This window comes from Rhinopithecus bieti, unplaced genomic scaffold (assembly GCF_001698545.2).
Source record: "Rhinopithecus bieti isolate Rb0 unplaced genomic scaffold, ASM169854v2 scaffold_35536, whole genome shotgun sequence".
Taxonomy (NCBI): Eukaryota; Metazoa; Chordata; class Mammalia; order Primates; family Cercopithecidae; genus Rhinopithecus; species Rhinopithecus bieti.
Window position 1 is genome coordinate 143,995 of NW_016814959.1, and position 21,455 is coordinate 165,449.

A 21,455-nucleotide genomic window follows, 5' to 3' on the forward strand; every position below is an offset into this window, starting at 1 on the left:
TCTCCCTCTTTTTTTTTTTTTTTTTGAGATGGAGTCTCACTCTGTTGCCCAGGCTGGAGTGCAGTGGGGCAATCTCAGCTTACTGTAACCTCTGCTTCTTGGGTTCAAGCAATTCTCTTGCTTTGGCCTCCCACGTATCTGGGATTACAGGCGTGAGCCACTGAACTGGGCTACTTTTTATATTTTTATTAGAGCCAGGGTTTTACCATGTTGGCCAGGCTGGTCTTGAACTCCTGACCTCAGGTGATCTGTCTGCCTCAGCCTCCCAAAATCCTGGGATTACAGACATGAGCACCACGCCCAGCCTACCTTGCATTCTTTGGTTGCTTTACCTACTCACCCATTTAGACCTTTGCTGCTTCTTATAGTTTCTAGTCACTATAAACCTAGTTGCATAGGCTTATCTCCTTTATATTTTCAGATATTTTGTTTAGTATATTCTTTTTTTTAATTTTCTTTAGAAGTAAAATACATACGTAAACACTTTAAGGCAATATTCGAGGGTATAAGTAAAAATAAATGAACAAAACCTTTTTCCTGGTCTTCCTACTTTTCCTTTGCAAAAGCAACTGCTCATTGGTTTACTGCGTGTCTTTCCAGAAGTAGTCTGTTCAAGCATAACTTAAATGATTCATATTTGGAAGAAACCATGGTAGAAGACTGTGCTTTCTGTAGACTTTCTTCAGTAGCTGTGGTTCAAGGGCAGGTGATACGAAACGGTAGCTTGAGTCTATAGAGAGTCAGCAGATGTATCTTATTTATGACATCATACAACTAGGGTGGTGCCATGCTTTCACAATACTGGTAGCTTAGTTTACATTTTATTTTATCCTCTAGCTTTAACCATTTAAGAATTCGAGTTTGCCACCCATGTTTCAAGGATATTGAAACTGACTTTATGTATCTGTTCATTGTATGAATTATTTCCCACTTAAATTATTTTAATTGTGTAAGTGGACTGGATCTCATTTTATTTTCTTGTTATATGACTTCTTAACAATATTAAATGTCTTTCCCTAATTGAGATCAAAATTAACTTATTGGTGATATTGATTAAATAAGAAAAATAAAGGTTATTTTAATCTTATGTTTTATAAATTAAGTCTGGAGAAGTTCTCAAACTTAAATACATTAGGATGACCTGGGGTGCTTGTTAAAAATGTAAATTTTTGGCCAGGCACAGGGGCTGATGCCTATAATCCCAGCACTTTGGAAGGGTAAGGCAGGTGGATCACCTGAGGCCAGGAGATCGAGACCAGCCTGGCCAACATAACAAAACTCCATCTCTACTAAATAATACAAAAATTACCTGGGCATGGTGGCGGGCACCTGTAGTCCCAGCTACTTGGGAGGCTGAGGCAGGAGTTGAACCCAGGAGGCAGAAGTTGCAATGAGCCGAGATCATGCCACTGCACTCTAGCCTGGGTGACAGAGAAAGACTTCATCTCAACAAAGAAAGAAAGAAAGAAAGAAAAAAAAAGCAGATTTTTTGAACTCCCTTTCCTTCATCTCCTACCTTCCAATACCCATCAGAGAATCCTGTATAGTGGACTTGACATGGGGCCCTAGAAGATTCTGAAGGAGGAAATTACTGAATCAGAGGCTGGGAAGGAGACCAACCCATGCCTGTTTGAGAAAACACTCATTGTGTTCAGCAGCAAAGCTTGTGACTTTTTGGACGACAAGCGATTTCATGTTTTGTTTTGACCTAAAGAGAATCTATAATGGTGAAGCTTTATTTTAGAAGCAGAGGCAACACACTTTTGCTGTGGAAAATTTCTTGTACTTCACTGCTGCAGAGGAAATAGCAATATGCCCCAGTGGTTCTGACCTCTTTCAACAGGGTTATTGCACAGATTGAAAACAACAGAACAATGAAGCTAAATTACTGTCATACTTTGTGAAACACAGATCACAGGAAACTTCCCTGGTCTAATGGAAACTGTACTAAAAGTAAGAAGCAGTAAAGTTAGCTTAATTTGTAAACAGTACTACATGACATAGGCTTATGCAGTTATACAAGTGAAATCCTTTTTCATTTGTCTAGACAGTAGTGTTGACTTTTGTTATATTAGATACTTTACATGTAAGAACTATCAGCTGGATGCCAATGCTATGTAAAGCAAACAAACTGGCAGTGTATAATATAGAGTACATTTAGCTCAGGGGTCAGCAAGCTGTGGCCCATAGGCCAAATCTGGTTCACTCTGCTCGTTTGTGTATGGCCTGCCATATATACTGAGAATTGTTTTACTTATTTTAAAAATTATCTATTCGTTTATTTATTTATTTGAAACAGAGTTTCACTCTGTCACCCAGGCTGAAGTGCAGTGGTGCGATAACAGCTCACTCCAGACTCCATCTCCTGGGCTCAAACAATCCTCCCACCTCAGCCTCCTGAGTAGCTAGGACTACACAGGCGCATGTCACCATACCTAGCTAATTTTTAATTTTTATGGAGAGATGGGGTTTCACTGTGTTGCTCAGGTTGGCCTCAAACTCTTGAGCTCAAGTGATCTGCCCATCTCAGCTTCCCAAAGTGCTGGGATTACAGGTATGAGCCACTGGGCCTAGTCTGTTTTACATTTTTAAATGGTTGGAAGAAAATAAGAATATTTTGTGACATGTAAAAATTTCCTGAAATTCAAATTTCAATGTCTATAAAGAAAGTTTTATTGGAACATGACCATGTTCATTTGTTTATTTATTGTCTACGGATGCTTTGGGGCCTCAATGGCAGAGTGGAGAGGTGTTGCAAAAAAGACCATATGGCCTTGCAAAGCCTAACATGTGTATCACTGGCTCTTTCAGAAAAAAATATATACACCTTGATTTAGCTCGCTCCTCTCCTAAAAGACTGACATTCCCTGGGATGGAGGAAGCTTAGAGACCAGAATTTCAACCTCTTTCCATCTTCAATCAACTTTTTAGTTTTTTTTCTATTTTCTGGGAGACTTTCATGTTCAGATTTTAGTTATCCAAAAAACTGAAGAAGAAACAACTTCCTAATTTCTCACCATATTCTGTTGCAGAAACATGTGGAATTCATTCAAAATACATGAGAGCTATGTATCCTACCAAAACCTTCCCAAATCATTACACCATTGTCACGGTGAGTGCTTGACCCAGTGGTAAGACAGGCCAAAGACCAGAACTGACCACATAAGACAGACATGTTTGGGCAGGAAGTGGCGGAGTTCTGAGACTTACCCTTCTCGAGCACATGTGGGAATAGTTCATGGCTGAATTCAGGCTGGAAGGAATGGCTCAATATGAGGCCAATCCAGGGCTGTGAGGCATGAACTATGAATATGTGTCCAGCATTAGGTTAATTCACCTGTGCTGAGCCCAAAACAGACCCTTTGATGTGAGAAATACCATTTTCCTCTGGTCTTCCGATTGCCCTTTGTTTATCTGAAGGTCTGCTGGGAACAGTAGCCTATATATAGGGCCAACTACTTTGATGCGGGAAATTTTGTTCTTTCCTAGTCTTTTCATTACAATTAACTTGATAGAACTTCTTTTGCATAAAAGAATTCACACTGTCCACATCTCTTTAGATAAAGCAATAAAAGCAAGTGAATTATCCTTGGTGTATAAAAAGATGTAGGTAGAATGACTAAAATGAACTCAAATAAAAATTAAATTATTTAAGACAGGTAGATTTAGAACACATTTAAGGCATCCGCTGCCTCAAAGGATATTTGTCTTTATTACTTTGGGTTTTAAATCTTTTATTACTATGGAACAGTAACTATGACATTTAAATTTTAACCCCCACACAAATGTATGTATGTATTCTCATTACTTGCAGATTCTGTATTTGTGGGTTTGCCTACTTGCTAAAATTTATTTGTAACCCCCAAATCAATAAGTACAGTGCATTTATGGTCATTTGCAGCCATCACAAAGAAGCACAAAAAGTTGAGTTGCCCAATGCTCATGTTCCTAGCTAAGGTCTAACCAGGAGACATTCTGCTGTCTTGTTTTAGCTGTCATACTATAAACAAGTATCATTTTCACAATCTTACTGTTTATTGACTGTCATACTTTTTATATGCTCATGTTTTTAGGGGAGTTATTTCACTAGTTAAAATGGTCCCCTTGCATAGTGCTGACGTGGTTTCTGGTGTTCCTAAGAGCAAGAAGGCTGTGAATTGCCTTACAGAGGAAATATGTGTGTTAGGTAAACTTTGCTCAGGCCTGAGTTATACCATGAGTGAACCAACAATATACAAAAATAAGGTGATTTCAAACAAAAACACTCATAAAACAAGGTTATGTATTGATCAGAAGACAAAACTGTTGTAATCAGAGGCTCTCAGGAACCTAACTCTGTATTTTTCCTAGGAGCAATGGTTCAGCAATCATTAGTTTAGTGTTCATGACAACTTTATAGAACTACTATGAAAAATAATAATTGACTGTAGATACATATATACATAAATATATACCATATATACATATATGTATACATAAAATAAGGGATTATGCATAAATGCAATTAATTTACTATTTATATATTTTTATACATATATATGCATACATATTCATATACCTAGCAATGTTCTAAAATAAAGACCCTAAAATCTATAGGCATTCAATAAAAATGTGTGCAATGATTAAATAAATATGTGGGATTTGATTAAATAAATTATTGGTTGGATAGGTGGGTGGATGGCAGGGAAGACGGATAGAGACTTGGCAGGCTGCCTTTAAAATGCTGGTAACACCCTTTAATACAATTTAGCCAGGATATTTGATATATAGAAAGCTTCTAGCTAGTAAATTCCTTGCTATTATTGATAATATAACCAGTGGCTAACCATTATTCTAATATGGGAAAGTTTAACAGTTAATTAAACAGTTATTAAGCATACAAAAGTTACATTAACACCATCAGGACAAGCTGTCAGCCTAATGTCTCTTATTTGCTGCTATGAACATGGTAGAACTAGAAAAAATATATATATATACACTTGGCCCTCCATATGTGTGGGTTCTGAATCCTTGGATTCTACTAACTGTGAATTAAAAATATTTGGGTGGAATCAACCTAAATGCCCATCAATGACAGACTAGATAAAGAAAGTGGTACATATATACCGCAGAATATTATGCAGCCATAAAAAAGCAAGCTCATGTTTTTTGTGGGAACATAAATGGAGCTGGAGACTATCATCCTTAGCAAACTAAATACCACATGTTCTCACTTATAATTGGGAGCTAAATAATAAGAACTTATTAACACAAAGAGGAAACAACAGACACTGGGGTCTGCTTGAGTGGGGAGGATGGGAAGAGGGAGAGGAGCAGAAAAGATAATTATTGAGTACCGGCTTAATAGCTGGGTGATGAAATAATACGTACAACAAACCCCCATGACGTGTTTACCTAAGTAACAAACCTTCAGATGTACCCCCAAACCTAAAATAAAAGTGGAAGAAAGAGAGAAAGAAAAGAAAGAGGAAGGAAGGAAGGAAGGAAGGAAGGAAGGAAGGAAGGAAGGAAGGAAGGGAGGAAGGGAGGAAGGAAATATTTGGAAAAAAATTGCATCTGTACTGAACATGTATAGACTTTTTTTGTCACTATTCCCTAAACAATACAACAATGATTGACATAGCATGTATATTGTATTAGCTATTATAAGTAATCTAGAGATGATTAAAATATATAGGAGGGTATGCATAGGTTATATGCAAATCCCAAGCCATTTTCTAGCAGGGACTTAAACATCTTCTGATTTTGGTACCTAGGGAGGTCATGGAACCATGCCCTATGAAAGCCAAGGGATGACAATATCTTCTGATATTTAAGTTCAGGTCCAGGTGTTTTACACTGAAAGGTATACAGTACCTTTCCTAGATATGAGTAATAGATGGTGTGCTATTTTATTTTAAATTTCTATTTTACTAATATTTTATCTTACATCTTTTTTAAAATTATTATTTTAGGGCTTGTATCCGGAATCACATGGCATCATTGACAATAATATGTATGATGTAAATCTCAACAAGAGTTTTTCACTTTCTTCAGAGGAGCAAAATAATCCAGCCTGGTGGCATGGGCAACCAGTATGTAGCATTCTACACGTGCCAACTGAAGTAACCTCCATTTCTCAGTGTGGCAGGAGGTCACTCTTCTTGCTCAGTGGAGCAAGTTCTATGTCACTCATATAGTTTCTAAGGGCTGAGGGTGGGAAGGTGTTTTACCACTATTTGTAACTTGAATTTTTAAAACATTTATGGCTGTTAACTCAAGTAGCTATGTTTAAACTGGGGTGTTGGGTTATAAATGTATCTATCTGGAAGTTACTCAGAAAGATTATCTGTTAATGTTTTTCCTCATTTTGTTTTGTAATTTTTTTTTTTTTTTTTTAGACAGAATATTACTCTGTCACCAGGCTGGCATGCAGTGGTGTGATCTCAGTTTACTGTAACCTCCGCTTCTTGGATTCAAGCAATTCTCCTGCCTCAGCCTCCTGAGTAGCTGGGACTACAGGGACGCACCACCACGCCCAGCTAATTTTTTTGTATTTTTAGTAGAAATGGGGTTTCACCATGTTGGCCAGGATGATCTCGATCTCCTGACCTTGTGATCCACCTGCCTCGGCCTCCCAAAGTGCTGGGATTACAGGTTGTAATTCTTTCAAAGGGAGAGAGGAACCATCCAATTTCACCAGTTTGAAAAGAAATGATCTTGCTTCTTAGTAGCTTGCTGCGTTTTTGGTTTTTGAGGCAGATTCTTAGATAATTATATCTTTTAATTGCTACAAAGATTAAAATTTCAATTTTAATACATGTTGCAACTGTTAATCTTGTTTAGTTTCTGGTAAGGTACACCATTTCTACCCAAAGTAATTATTGACTTTCGCTTATCCTAAATTTTCTCTTCTTACAGATGTGGCTGACAGCAATGTATCAAGGTTTAAAAGCCGCCACCTACTTTTGGCCCGGATCAGAAGTGGCTAAAAATGGCTCCTTTCCTTCCATATACATGCCTTACAACCGGTAGTGGAAGTGAAGCTCTTTCAGATATTCTTCCAGTTAGGCAGAAATGATCAGGATGTTTTTGTCTTAATCTTGGTGGCATTTCCATTAATCCAGTTGTTTAAGCCAAAAATCTTGGGAGTCACCATTGATTCCTTTCCTTTATATCACTCAAGCAGTCTCTCAGTAAATGCTTTTGGCTCTAATTAAAAATCTAAGTAGCCTGAGAACTTTTTATTACCTCTAGCATTACCACTCTGGTTCGAGCTGTCATCTCTTGCCTGTATTAGCTGCAGTTGCCTCTTTACTCATCTCTCTGCTTCTTATCCTTTATAATCTAGTCTCATCCCACTCACCAGAGGGATTCCTTTAAAATGCAAGTCCAGCCGGGTGCAGTGGCTCATGCCTGTAATCGCAACAGTTTGGAAGGCTGAGGTGGACTGATCACTTGAGGTCAGGAGTTCAAGACCAGCCTGGCCAACATGGTGAAACCCCATCTCTACCAGAAGAAAAAATACAAAAATTAGCCAGGCATTGTGGCACATTGCCTGTAATCCTGGCTACTCTGGAGGCTGAGGCAGGAGAATAGCTTGAACCCAGGAGGCAGAGGTTGCAGTGAGCTGAGATCAGGGACTCCTGCAGTGTAGTCCAGCCTGAGTGACAGACGGAGACTCCATCTCAAATAAATAAAATAAAATAAAATGCAAGTCCAATTATAGCATTATTTGGCACCAAAATTTCAGTGGCTCCCTGTGTCACTCAGAGTAAAAGCTTACAAGGCCCTATGTGGTATGACCTCTGGTGTCCCCTTACCTCTCTGACCTCCTCTTCTGCTACTCCCTCAGGTACTCACTCTGAACTCCTTGGTGGACTTCAACATACTAGGCTTGCTTCTGCTGCAGGACATTGCACTGGCTGTTCACCCTCCCTGAGATGATTTGCTTCATGGATCTGAATGCCTAGTCTTTCACTGCCTTCTGGCTCTGTTGAAAAATTACCTTCTCAATATTGTCTTACCCCAGTTATACTTAAGATTTAAAATTCCAAACCACCTTCATCTCAGTTACTCTGCTGTAGTGTTTTTTTTTTTTTTGTCCACAGCATTTGTCACCTTTTAATACACTATATACTTTATTTTTATATTAGGTCAATTGTTTGTTACTTGTCTTCCTGCACTAGAATGTAATCTTTGGTTTACTCACTGATAAATTCTGTTTTGAATGAACAAATAGTATCTGTCAATAGATGTTCAATACATGCATATGCATAAATTTTTAAAAATGGAATTAATGGATCATAATCAATTGTCTTTTATTTTATTTGGGGAAACTGAAGGAGAGAAGGGTGGGGTGAAATAAAACAATCTGCATTTCATTTATAGTGCTGCAAGTGTATCTATAAATAGAAATCCCTTTGAATAATAGTGAATACCTTTCAGTATTGTGATTATATAGGAACACAAAATGGATAGCTGAAGATATTCACTTTTCTGAATAGGAATGTAATGGAGTTATTCTTGATTTGATTCATTTTAAAGAATTATTTCTACTCTATTTTTTCAGAAGTGTCCCATATGAAGAGAGGATTTCTACATTGTTAAAATGGCTGGACCTGCCCAAAGCTGAAAGGTAATGTCTAGTATCAGAAAAGTGCTGGCATAGTGGCATATATATGGATAAAAAATGAAGTTATTTCTTCACTTTAAATTACAATTTTGGCTATTTTGAAACAATGTGGCATTGCCTTTTAATGGGCACTTTTCATGAATTATTCCTGGCTGGGCAGGGGCGTCTCACTTGTGTAATCCCTGCACTTTGGGAGGTTGAGGCAGGAGGATCACTTGAGCCCAGGAGTCCCGGACCAGCCTGAACAACACAGTGAAACCCTGTCTCTAAAAAAAAGTAAAGAAATTAGCTGATCATGGTGGTACACAGTTGTAGTCCTAACTACTTGGGAAGCTGTGGTGGGATGATCGCTTGAGCTCAGAAGTTTGAGGCTGCAGTGAGCTATGATCATGCCACTGCCCTTCAGCCTGGGTGACACAGTGAGACGCTGTCTCAAAAATAAAATAAAGGAAATTATTCCTGAGAGCTGGTAACTTTTTGTTTTCGAAAATGTGGTTGACATTATTGAACAACAGAGATAGCGCTAACACCAGAGAGCAGAGGCAAATATCACAGAACCAAAGCCAGATATGGAATGGAGCAGAGCTGGGAGCAGGCCTGACACTCAGTTATAAGGACTGACTCCAAGAGCCAGAGGTGCTCCATCAAGCCCATGCCCACAGATTGGAGTGAGCATGGAGGCTCATTGAAGGCTAACCAGGAGCTCCAGGTAAACGGTGCATCAGAAACCAGACACTAGAAGAAAGAACTTAGTATAACAGAACCAAGAATCAGCAAAAAGTCAGAAACCGGGAAACAGAAAGGACTGGGGCACACCAAAACTGGTCTTAACTGCAAGAACAAAACAGAATTTCACAACAGGGGCGTACCAGTACTTATATCTGGGAAAGTCTTATTTACTTCCTGTTAGGAAACCTATCCTTGCTGGAGCCAAGTAGAACTACCGGGTCTGAACAAAGAGGAGGAGGTTAGAGAGAAAGAAAAGGAAATGGCCGGCAAGCCCGAGATCTACAAAATCCCCCAATCCAGCCTGTAAGTTTATTGCAAATTGGTAATATATTTCTGTTTCAATTTTACCCTTAGACCCAGTTTTTATACCATGTATTTTGAAGAACCTGATTCCTCTGGACATGCAGGTGGACCAGTCAGTGCCAGAGTAAGTTTTTTTGTTTGTTTGTTTTAAAAAAACAAAACAATGTAAAAGCATCTAACCCTAACCCGCAAAACAAAATAGTATTCTTTAACTTCTACTGAGCACAAATGTATTTGATACATACATAAGATCAAAATAGTTAAAGGTATAAAAGGGATGCCACGGTTCAACTGCCTTCTTAACCATAAAATAGTTGAAATTCTAGAAAGGACAACTGCGTTATTAACTATATCTTGAATCATTTGAAAAACCCTCATTGAATACTTAGATGTGGCACTGTTGTTGCATATAATGAAAACATTAAGGCTAGATACTATACAAACCGATTCATACTAGTGTGGTGTATTTCAGGCTAAGTCACCTGCAAGTCCATTGTGGTATATCCAGCTGTCTAGTCTCCCACAGTTCATTTATAAGTTCCTTATAATTGGATTTAACATGTTATTACCTCAGGCAGAGTTATTTCCCTTCTAGGCTCCCATTATCATTGAAGTGGACTCTCTAATATAAGTTTATTCATTATCTAGGCCATTCTGTTATGATTTTACCACACAAACATAGTCCTTAAATATTGCTTTTAGCAAAACAAGCCATTCTGTCTTCTAAACTCCACTAAAGCCTCTATTGTCTTGGACACAATGGAAAGTTGCAAAGGCTGCCATGAGTATGGCATTTCCCCACCCCATGGAAACTCATTGAGCAATTGCCCTCAATTGGAATGCAAGCATATTCGTTCTGGCATCATGCCTTTGTAATTTCTCAGAAAAGCTTTTTTTCCTTCCTTCCTTCCTATTAGGCCAAAATGATTCATAATATAGAGACTTGCTCAAGCCTCACCACTTTTAAGCCTTGGGCCTCTGTTATATTCCTGCACAGCTCTAGACTGTATCACAGAATTGTATGCCTTTTCAGGTTACTCTAAGCGTGAACTATCTAAAATATATTTACCATGCCTTCTTTTTATGTTATTTTATTTTTTATTTATTTATTTTTTGAGGTGGCGTCTTGCTCTGTCACCCAGGCTGGAGTGCAGTGGTGCAGTCTCGGCTCTCTGCAACCTCCATGTCCTGAGTTCAAGCAATTCTCCTGTCTCAGCCTCCTGAGTAGCTGGGATTACAGGCACGCGCCACTGTGCTAGGCTAATTTTTGTATTTTTAGTAGAGACGGGGTTTCACCATGTTGGCCAGGATGGTCTTGAACTCCTGACCTCAGGTAATCCACCTGCCTCGGCCTCCCAAAGTGCTAGGATTACAGGCATGAATCACCTCGTCCAGCCGTTCTTTTCTATTTTAACTGTTAGCCATGTTTGATATGATTTGTCATTTGAGAAGGGACACTGTATTTTCATTCGTTGTACCTCAGGAGCTGACTTGAGATTAGGCACCATGTCCTTTTTTTCCCCCCATTCAGTGGTCTAGTTTAAAACCCAAGTACATTCTAAGTATAATTTTGAAAAGTGCTGCAAAGGAAAAGATCAAGTTTCCCCCAAGAGATCTATCTAGGCAGTCTCAATCTAGTCTAGAGTAGGGTGCAAATTTGGCCTGGTTAGGAGACTCTCCTTTGAGTGACAAAAAGGAAGCAGAATTTGCAAGTGGGCTTATTGAGGAAGGAGCTGTGCACATTGGAGGAACACATAAAATGAGCAAATGGTCTGACAAACAAATGGCTAGATGGCTCAGCAAGTAGACAGCGTGATCATGGTAAGAATAATAGTAGCAACTCACCCTTATTTGTGCTCTGCTGTGCCAGAGCTGTTGGACAAGCTATGAGAATTATCTCCCACCAATGTCTGCAGCATTGTGAAACAGGGAAGAGGGCTAAGAGGAAGCCCAGAGAAGGAGTCAGGCACCAAGTCCTTGCAGGCTAGAAAAAGTAAAACGAGAAGCATTGTAATAAGGGAGGTGACAGGACCAGATCTGTGTGTGTTTAGAGATCACTTTTATTTTGTAAGAGGAAAAGACAGGTGGGAAGAGACAGGTTAGCTTTCCCAACATTCCAGAAAAGAGATAACAGTGACTTGGACTAAGGTAGAGGCAACCATTGTGGATGGAAGAAGATATAACTGAGATTCATTTAGGAGAAAGACTTGGCATGACTTAGTGTGAGTTGGGTGAGGGGACTGGGGGATCAAGATTGATTTCCTAGTTTCTATCATGTGCTGGGAGGTGGTCCCATTTATATTAATAAGACCACTAAAGGAGGGTAAGTTTGGGGAGATGCTTGTTTTGCAATTGAGGTGCCTGTGTTGTCCAAATGGAGATGTCCAGAAGGCAAATGAATGTGGATTTAAAGCTCAAAGGAGGTGAGATCTGGGATATTGGCAGCATATAGATGGTGCATGGAAGGGGAGATGGCCTAAGGAGAAAGCAAAGTGAGAAAATAGAAGGGTTAGGACCAAATGTCACTTAAAACTTGAGGAGAAGAGGCAAATGAATGGAAGTAGAAGGTTTTGTGACTTCTTAATTATTATTGTTAGTTTTAATCACATACCTTTAATCACAGTTAATATGACTTATAAATTGACAGTAAAAAGGCTATTTTAGTTTGTTTTGGCCCATTCACTAAGTGGAAAACTTATCACTCAAACTTAACAAAGCTACTCAGTTGTTTCCTATTATAGGAATTTCTTGTTTCTTTTCTTTGGCTGGGTGAGAGTTGGGGACTGGCATTTCATGTTCTATCGAGTGTGTACTTCGTGACAGAATCTGAGTTCAAGAAATATGTAATGGGTTGGGTTGCATGATCCCTTCCCTGCGAGAACTCATGCTGTCCTTGAGAGGCAGACAGGTACACAGATGATTTCAAAACTGTAAAGAGTCCAGTGGCAGCCAGATGCCAGGGTGCTGGCAGAGGACAGAAGAGGAGGGGTTCTCAGTGTGGTTGGGGCAGTGAGTCAGATGACTATGTAAAAGGGGACGTTATGTCATGACAACAGGTGGAAACAGTGACTCTTGCTGGCAAAGCAAGGTGCGGGTCACCCTAAGACTGAAGGCCAGGAAAGCATCTTGGAGTTGATGATGGATTGAGCAGTAGGTAGAGAGCGGCTTGTGTTCAAGTCCTGCACTGTCCCTTATTAACTGAAGGACTGTGAACATGTCACTTAACTTCTTTAAACCTCAAGTTTCCTGACCTTTACAACTGACCATTCCAGTAGCTCCATCCATGAATATTTGCTGTGAGGATTTCAAGAGACAATGCACTAAAGATCTTAACTCTATCAGGCTTGTAAAATTCTTTCTCAAAAAAAGAAAAAAAGAGGCAATCGTTGTTATAACAGTACTCTGAGAGATAAAACATTTCTTTCCCCAGTCCATTGCTATTATGCTTTCTTATTCTCTGGGAAACACACACACACACACACACACACAGAAAATTTACATCAGTGAAATTTACTTAAACTTTATGTCAGTTCCATAAATTATATTCATAAAGTGTAGAAAATTTAAAAACACAAAGCAGTGAGTATAAACAATAAAATAAAAATGAACTCTAATTCTACTGTTTAGAGACAACCACTGTCAATAGTACTTTGATATATTTCCTTTTAATTTTCTGTGCATGCATGTTTACTAAGAAATACTAAATATATTTCAAAACAAAATCAGGATTATGCAACATGTATATAGTTTGGTTTTCATTTTTAATGCTTAACGTTGTTTGTGACTATTTTCCTATGCCATTGTTTTTTTTTGTGGGGGGGGATGGAGAGAGGGAGTTTCGCTCTTTCGCCCAGGCTGGAGTGAAGTACTGCAATCTTGGCTCACCGCCCCCCCGGGGTTCAAGTGATTCTCCTGCCTCAGCTTCCTGAGTAGCTGGAATTACAGGCGCCTGCCACCATGCCGAACTAATTTTTACATTTTTAGTAAAAATGGGGTTTCGCCATGTTGGGCAGGCTGGTCTCGAACTCCTGACTTCAGGTGATCCACCCGCCTCAGCCTCCCAAAGTGTTAGGATTACAGGCCTGAGCCACCACACCCAGCCCCATTGTTCTTTAAAAGTATCTTTTCATGACTATAGAGTAAGTCTTCTTAAAAATGTGTCATCATTTATTTTTCCTTGCGGCCAAACGTGTTAGCTCACACCTGTAATTCCAACACTTTGAGAGGCCGAGGCAGGAGGATCACTTGAGCCCAGGAGTTTGAGACTAGCCTGGGAAACCTAATGAGAGCTAGTCTCTACAAAAAATTAAAGAATTAGCCAGGCATAATGGTGTCCACCTGTGGTGCCAGCTACTCAGGTGGCTGAGACAGGAGGATTGCTTTAGCCCATAAGATCAAAGCTGCAGTGAGCGGTGATTGTGCCACTTTACTCTAGCCTGGGCAACAGAGTAAGACCCTGTCTCTAAAAATAAATAAATAAATTATTTTTCCTTGCATTTAAATTATAAATCAATAATGTGATGACTGTGTTTGTATGCAAGTCTCCATTTGTACTCCAAGTGTTGACTTAGGACAAATGCCCAGAAGTAGAATTATTGGGTTACAGATGCTGTTTTTAACTCTTTGGAAACCTATTGTCACATGACCCTCTGGAAGGTGTGTGACCTTTAGGCTGTCTTGGAAGTATCTGTCCACTCTTCTCTCTAACTTAGAGCATCACTATGAAAATCGTTACAGTTGGATAGTGTTTGTTGACATTCAGCATGGTTTCACGTATTTGTTGGCCAGCAGTCTATCTTCCTTTGTAGGAAGCATGGTTTGGATTTTTGTTTATAGAAATTTAGGGAATTGGTATTTGATAAATATGGTAGCATGGGTGCTAGTGCTGGGCTCTGATGTTCTGTTTCAAAACCAGCAATTTCAGAGACTGAGATGTGTTTAATTTTTACTTGATTAGATAACGGTTTGGCTAACTAAAACAATTCATTATGACAATCTTAACTCCAAATTATTTTTAGGTAATTAAAGCCTTACAGGTAGTAGATCGTGCTTTTGGGATGTTGATGGAAGGCCTGAAGCAGAGGAATTTGCACAACTGTGTCAATATCATCCTTCTGGCTGACCATGGTATGCTTTTAAAAACATTCTTATTTTATTATTGATTATAATTTATCACTTCAGGAATCATACACAGATAACAGTGATATTTTAAAATCTCTACTTCTAGACCTAAAGTCTCTTGAAGAAGCAAGGAATGAATTGTGGTAGATTGTGATGAAAAGAGGACTACATTAAATTTTCTAGTTTAATTATTCTAATAGTCCTGAAAACCTACCCATAGACACTATGTTTTGTAAAAGTGGAGTTAATGATATTTAACAGGGATGTGGTTCGGTTTTTATTCAATCTAAAGAGTGCTTTGGGGCCTTCATTCCAGCCATGGTTCATTCATGTAGATTGGCTGCAGTTTACTGTAACTGGCAAGTTTTGCCACACCGTGTGTATTTTTTTTAGTTATGTAAATAGATGTGTGTTTATTCATAGCTTTTCATCTTTAAAGTTACTGTCACCTCACATTTCTCTACTTGAGGTTAACTCTTGATTTTGATTAACCTGAATGTTAAAGGAAGTGAAACAGTGGGGACACCCTCTCCCACCTCATGCAAAATGCATTCAAACAGTTTTGAAGTACATATGCACTCATTCTACAGAATTTTTTTTTTTTTTTTGAGATGGCATCTGGCTCTGTCGCCCAGGCTGGAGTGCAGTGGGACGATCTTGGCTCACTGCGAGCTCCGCCTCCCGGGTTCACGCCATTTTCCTGCCTCAGCCTCCCGAGTAGCTGGGACTACAGGCGCCTGCCACCATACCTGGCTAATTTTTTGTATTTTTAGTAGAGACGGGGTTTTACCATATTAGCCAGGATGGTCTTGATCTCCTGACCTCGTGATCCACCCACCTCGGCCTCCCAAAGTGTTGGGATTACAGGCGTGAGCCACTGCGCCCGGCCTCTACAGATATTTTTTAAGTGCCTAGTCAATGCTAGGTACTTTCCTAGATATAGAGTAGATCCTTCCTAGCTAGGGTGTTCAAAGTGACTTCTTGAGGAGGATATTTAAAGTCAAGACCCAATATCTGTAAAGGGACCAGCCATGGGGCATGAGGAGGAAAAAGAGTGTGTCTGTAGAACTTTTGTTCATATTTTAGAGCATCCAGATAATGGGAAGCATAGTAATGTATTTTTAAAATTTCTAAGGTTGTTCCCTAACGCTTTGCCCTATGGTTTTAAAATTAAAGAGAAACTTTTTGTGTAATTTTGTAAGAAATTAATTAAAATAATAATTTATATGCAAGCCAGACACCATGGCTCAGGCCTGTAATCCCCTTACTTTGGGAGGCCGAGGCTGGCGGATCACCTGAGGTCAGGAGTTTGAGACCATCCTGGCCAATATGGTGAAACCCCGTCTCTACTAAAAATACAAAATTAGCTGGGTGCGGTGGCACACACCTGTAGTCCCAGCTACTCGGGAGGCTGAGACAGGAGAATCACTTGAACCCAGGAAGTGGAGGCTGCAGTGAGGCTGCATATACCACTGCACTATATATACTACTATATATATAGTGCAGTGGTATATATACCACTGCACTATAGCCTGGGCAACACAGCAAGACTATCTCAAAAAAAAAAAAATTATATGCAGTCTGAAAAATCTTCAAATAAAAAAAGTTAACTACCAGATCTTTTTATAGCACATACTCTTTATATAAATTTAAATTACTTTATACTTTTTTTTGAGATAGAGTCTTGTTCTGTCACTTAGGCTAGAATGCAAGTGGCATGATCTCGGCTCACTACAACAGCCACCTTTGAGATTCAAATGATTCTCATGACTTAGCCTCCTGAGTAGATGGGACTATAGGTGCACGCCACCACGCCACCATGTCTGGCTAATTTTTGTATTTTTTGGTAGAGATTGGGTTTATCATGTTGGCTAGGCTGGTCTCGAACTCCTGGCCTCAAGTGAGCCACCCACCTCGGCCTCCCAAAGTGTTAGGATTACAGGTGTGAGCCACAGCCTAAATAATATACTTTTAAAAGTAAGAATTACTTCCATTAATCTATTATACGTTGAACAAATGATCTGTTTATAATACCCATCTGTGCTTCCCTCAAACATGACCCTTCCCCACTGCCACAATTTTCTGCCAGAGTAAAGTAATACAGTGAATTGTGTAACTTCTCAGTGAAACTTGGTTTGAGATCTGTAACATAAAATGTCTTCTATTTGACATGACGGAGATCAACTGTTGTCATTTATATATGTTCAGTGGATTATTGTGATTATTTTTTGATTCAGGAATGGACCAGACTTATTGTGACAAGATGGAATACATGACGGATTATTTTCCCAGAATAAATTTCTACATGTACGAAGGGCCTGCCCCCCGCATCAGATCTCTTAATGTACCTCATGACTTTTTTAGTTGTAAGTATGAGGACACCTATATGAAAAAAAAGGGTAAAACTAAAAATGAATAACCGTGGTTCTCTAATTCTGAGAGGAAGTTGGGATTATCAGACCCCCTACTGACTTCTTGAGAAGACCACACAGAAACAAGTGGGCAATTCCCATGCTTAAGTACATTCTATAAAGTCTATGGTAATATCTAATATTGTTAAGTTGAACTATATCCTACTGTGTTCTAAATGCTAAAATAATTCTTTGCTTGAAATAATTTTTAATTTAATTTTATCAGATCATAGTTACTAATAAGTGAATGTATCAAATTCATCTGAGTGGTTCACGTTCTTTGCATTTGTTTGTTATCAATTGTAATGTCATTTATTTCTTTTTCTTTTGAAACAGTTAATTCTGAAGAAATTGTTAGAAACCTCAGTGTAAGTATACAATATTCTTAATACATATATTTAAGTTAACGCTATGACCTTAATCTGGGTTTTTGAGAAATTCATATTTTATATTTCTAAGTCTAAGCTACTTGGAATTTATTTTTTAAACCTTCCATCAACATTATTTTATATGCGTATGAGTTGCTTTTATCTTAGTTGTTTTCATTTTGGAGCAGACACATCCAAAGAAATTAGTTTGCAATAATAGTAGCACTAAATCCTAGCTTATATTGAAAGGGCTGATGTCCCATTCAAAAGGGTGCCGTTAGCTTCAGGTAGCATCGTCTTTCTCATTTTTTGTGTGACTAATATAAGAGGATAGTGAATTACACCCCTTACAGATCTTTTTTTTTTACAAGTCAAAAAGATAATCTCTTTACTCACTACTATAATTGCAACTGCTTTTGATTGGTTCCCACATCCCAAATTGTAAATAAATAAGTAGAGAAACTTCCAGATATCTTAAAGCAATATTTTTGAAAGTACAATTCACTACTCCTGGAGAGACCTGGAATGGTCTTCTGTAATAGTTTTGTTATTTATTTATTTATATTTATTTTACCTTTACAATGTTTGCTTTTATTCACTTTTTTTAAAAAAAAATTCAACTTTCATGTTAGATACAGAGGGTACATGTGCAGATTTGTTAAATGGGAATATTGTGTGAGTCTGAGGTTTCTAATATGGAGTCTATCGTCCTAGTAGTGAGCATTGTACCCAATAAGTAGTTTTTTAATGCACACACCTCCTCTTCCCTCTAGTAGCCCACAGTGTCTGTTGTTCCCCTGCTTATGTTAATGTGTGTTCAATGTTTAGCTCTCACTTATAAGTGAGAACATGCAGTATTTGGTTTTCTGTTCCTGTGTTAATTTGCTTAGGATTACGGCCTCCAGCTCCATTCATGGTGCTGCAAAGAACATGATTTCATTCTTTTTTATGGCTGCATAGTATTCTATGGTGTATATGTACCACATTTTCTTTATCTAATCTACTATTGTTGAGCACCTGAGTTGATTCCATGTCTTTGCTATTATGAATAATATAGCAATACACATATGAGTGTATGTGTGTTTTTGATAGAATGGTTTATTTTGGCAGAGGGGTATATACACAGTAATGGAATCGCTGGGTAGAATCATATCTCTGTTTTAAGTTCTTTGAGAAATCTCTAGACTGCTTTCCACAGTGGCTGGCCTAATTTACTCTTCCACCAACAGTATATAAGTGTTCCTTTTCTCTGAAGCCTCACCATACCATCTATTGTTTTTTGACTTTTGAGGGGTGGCCATTCTGACTAGTGTGAGATGGTATCTCATTGTGGTTGTGATTTGCTGACAAAAACAAGCAACTGGGAAAGGACTCAATAAGCGGTGCTGGGATAACTAGCCAGCCATGTGGATGCTGAAACCAGACCCCTACCTTTTGCCATATATAAAAATTAACTCAAAATGGATTAAACATTTAAATGTAAGACCTCAAACTATAAAAATCCTGGAAGGCAACCTAGGAAATACCCTTCTTGACCTGGGTCTTGGCAAATAATTTTTGGCTAAGTCCCCAAAAGCAATTACAGCAAAACAAAAAATAGACAGGTGAGACCTAATTAAACTAAGAGCTTCTGCATAGCCAAAGAAACTATCAACAGAGCAAACAGCCTACAGAATGGGAGAAGATATTCACAAACTACACATCCAAGAAGGGCCTAATATCCAGAATCTATAGGGAATTTAAACAAATCAACAAGCAAAAAACAAATAACCCCATTAAAAAGCGGGCAAAAGAAATGAAGAGACACTTCTTAAAAGAAGACATGCAAGTAGCCAGCAAACATGTGAAAAAATACTCAGCTTCATTAATTTTCAGAAAAATGCAAACCAAAACCATGATGGAATAGTTTTTATAGTTAAATATTTAAAATATATTCACAAATATACATCTGCTACATGAAATTCATGAGTTCACTATTGTTTGCAATGCGACTATAACTATTTGAGTACAGGGGGTATGCAGCTACAGGCTTACCTTGGTTTATTGTGCTTCACTGCATTGTGCTTTGCAGATGTTGCATTTTTTACCAATTGAAGGTTTCGTGGCAACTCTGCATTGAGCACGTCTATCCAGTGCCATTTTTTCAACAGCATGTGCCCACTTCGTGTCTCTGTCTCACCTTTTGTTAATTCTCACAGAACTTCAAATTTTTCATTATTATTATATATGCTCTGGTGATGTGTGATCAGTTATCTTTGATGTTACTATTGTAATTGTTTTGGGACACCCTGAATCCTACCCACAGAAGATGGCAAACTTAACAGACAAATGTTACGTGAGTGCTGATTGCTCCACAAACTGGCTCTTTCCCTTCCCGTCCCTCTCCTCTCCTCTGGACTCTATTCCCTGAGGCATAACGATATTGAAATTAGGCCAATTAGTAACACTACAATGGCTTCTAAATGTTAAAGTAAAAGGAATAGTTATACATTTCTCATTTTAAATCAAAAGCTAGAAATGATTAAGCTTAATGACGAAGGCATATTGAAAGTTAAGATAGGCCAAAAGCTAAGCCTGTTGCACCAGACAATTAGCCAAATTGTCAAAACAAAGGAAAAGTTCTTGAAGGAAATGACAAGTGCTATTCTAGTGAATACATAAACAATAACAAAGCGAAACAGCCTCATTGCTGACATGGAGAAAGTTTTGGTGGCTGGAAAGAAAATCAACCAGCCACAACAGTCTTTTAAGGCAAAACCTAATTCAGAGCAGAACACTAACTCTCTTCAACTTTATGAAAGCTGAGATGCGTGAGGAAGTTGCAGAAGAAAAGTTTAAAGCTAGCAGAGGTTTGTTAGTGAGGTTTAAAGGAAGAAACCTTCTGGCCAGGTGAGGTGACTCATACCTGTAATCCTCGTACTTTGGGAGGCTGAGGAGGCTGGACCACTTGAGGTCAGGAGTTTGGAACCAGCCTAGCCAACATGGTGAAACCCCATCTCTACTAAAAATACACAAAAAAAATTAGCCAGGCATGGTGGTGGGCACCTGTTATCCCAACTACTTGGGAGGCTGAGGCAGGAGAATTGCTTGAACCTGGAAGGCGGAGGTTGCAAGGAGCTGAGATCACGCCACTGCACTCTAACCTGGTCAACAGAGTGAGACTGTATCTAAAAGGAAAAAAAAAAAAAAAGCCTTCTTCATAACAGAAAAGTGCAAGGTGAAGCAGCAAGTATTTGTGATGACATAGAAGCTGCAGCAACTTATCCAGAAGATCTAGCTAAGACCATTGATGAAAATGGCCACACTAAGCAACATATTTTCTTTTTTTTTTCTTTTTTTTATTATTATACTTTAAGTTCTAGGGTACAAGTGCACAACATGCAGATTTGTTACATATGTATACTTGTGCCATGTTGGTGTGCTGCACCTATCAACTCATCAGCACCCATCAACTCGTCATTTACATCAGGTATAACTCCCAGTGCAATCCCTCCCCCTCCCCCCTCCCCATAATAGGCCCTAGTGTGTGATGTTCCCCTTCCCGAGTCCAAGTGATCTCATTGTTCAGTTCCCACCTATGAGTGAGAACATGCAGTGTTTAGTTTTCTGTTCTTGTGATAGTTTGCTGAGAATGATGGCTTCCAGCTGCATCCATGTCCCTACAAAGGACACAAACTCATCCTTTTTTATGGCTGCATAGTATTCCATGGTGTATATGTGGCACATTTTCTTAATCCAGTCTGTCACTGATGGACATTTGGGTTGATTCCAAGTCTTTGCTATTGTGAATAGTGCCGCAATGAACATACGTGTGCATGTGTCTTTATAGCAACATGATTTATAATCCTTTGGGTATATACCCAGTAATGGGATGGCTGGGTCATATGGTACTTCTAGTTCTAGATCCTT

The 21,455-nt window shown here is 38.8% G+C and overlaps 1 protein-coding gene across 2 annotated transcripts in view; it reads left to right on the forward strand.

Annotated features, from left to right (window-relative positions):
* The window catches only part of ENPP3 (ectonucleotide pyrophosphatase/phosphodiesterase 3), a 102,830-nt gene that overhangs the window by 33,785 nt on the left and 47,590 nt on the right, over nt 1-21,455 (forward strand). For both annotated transcript variants that reach the window (XM_017852799.1, XM_017852800.1), the window contains exons 8-15: nt 3,033-3,112; nt 5,955-6,074; nt 6,901-7,010; nt 8,552-8,617; nt 9,698-9,770; nt 14,665-14,773; nt 17,005-17,133; nt 17,515-17,546. In XM_017852799.1, coding sequence (XP_017708288.1) covers nt 3,033-3,112; nt 5,955-6,074; nt 6,901-7,010; nt 8,552-8,617; nt 9,698-9,770; nt 14,665-14,773; nt 17,005-17,133; nt 17,515-17,546 — 719 coding nt within the window. The remainder of the gene's footprint in view (nt 1-3,032; nt 3,113-5,954; nt 6,075-6,900; nt 7,011-8,551; nt 8,618-9,697; nt 9,771-14,664; nt 14,774-17,004; nt 17,134-17,514; nt 17,547-21,455) is intronic.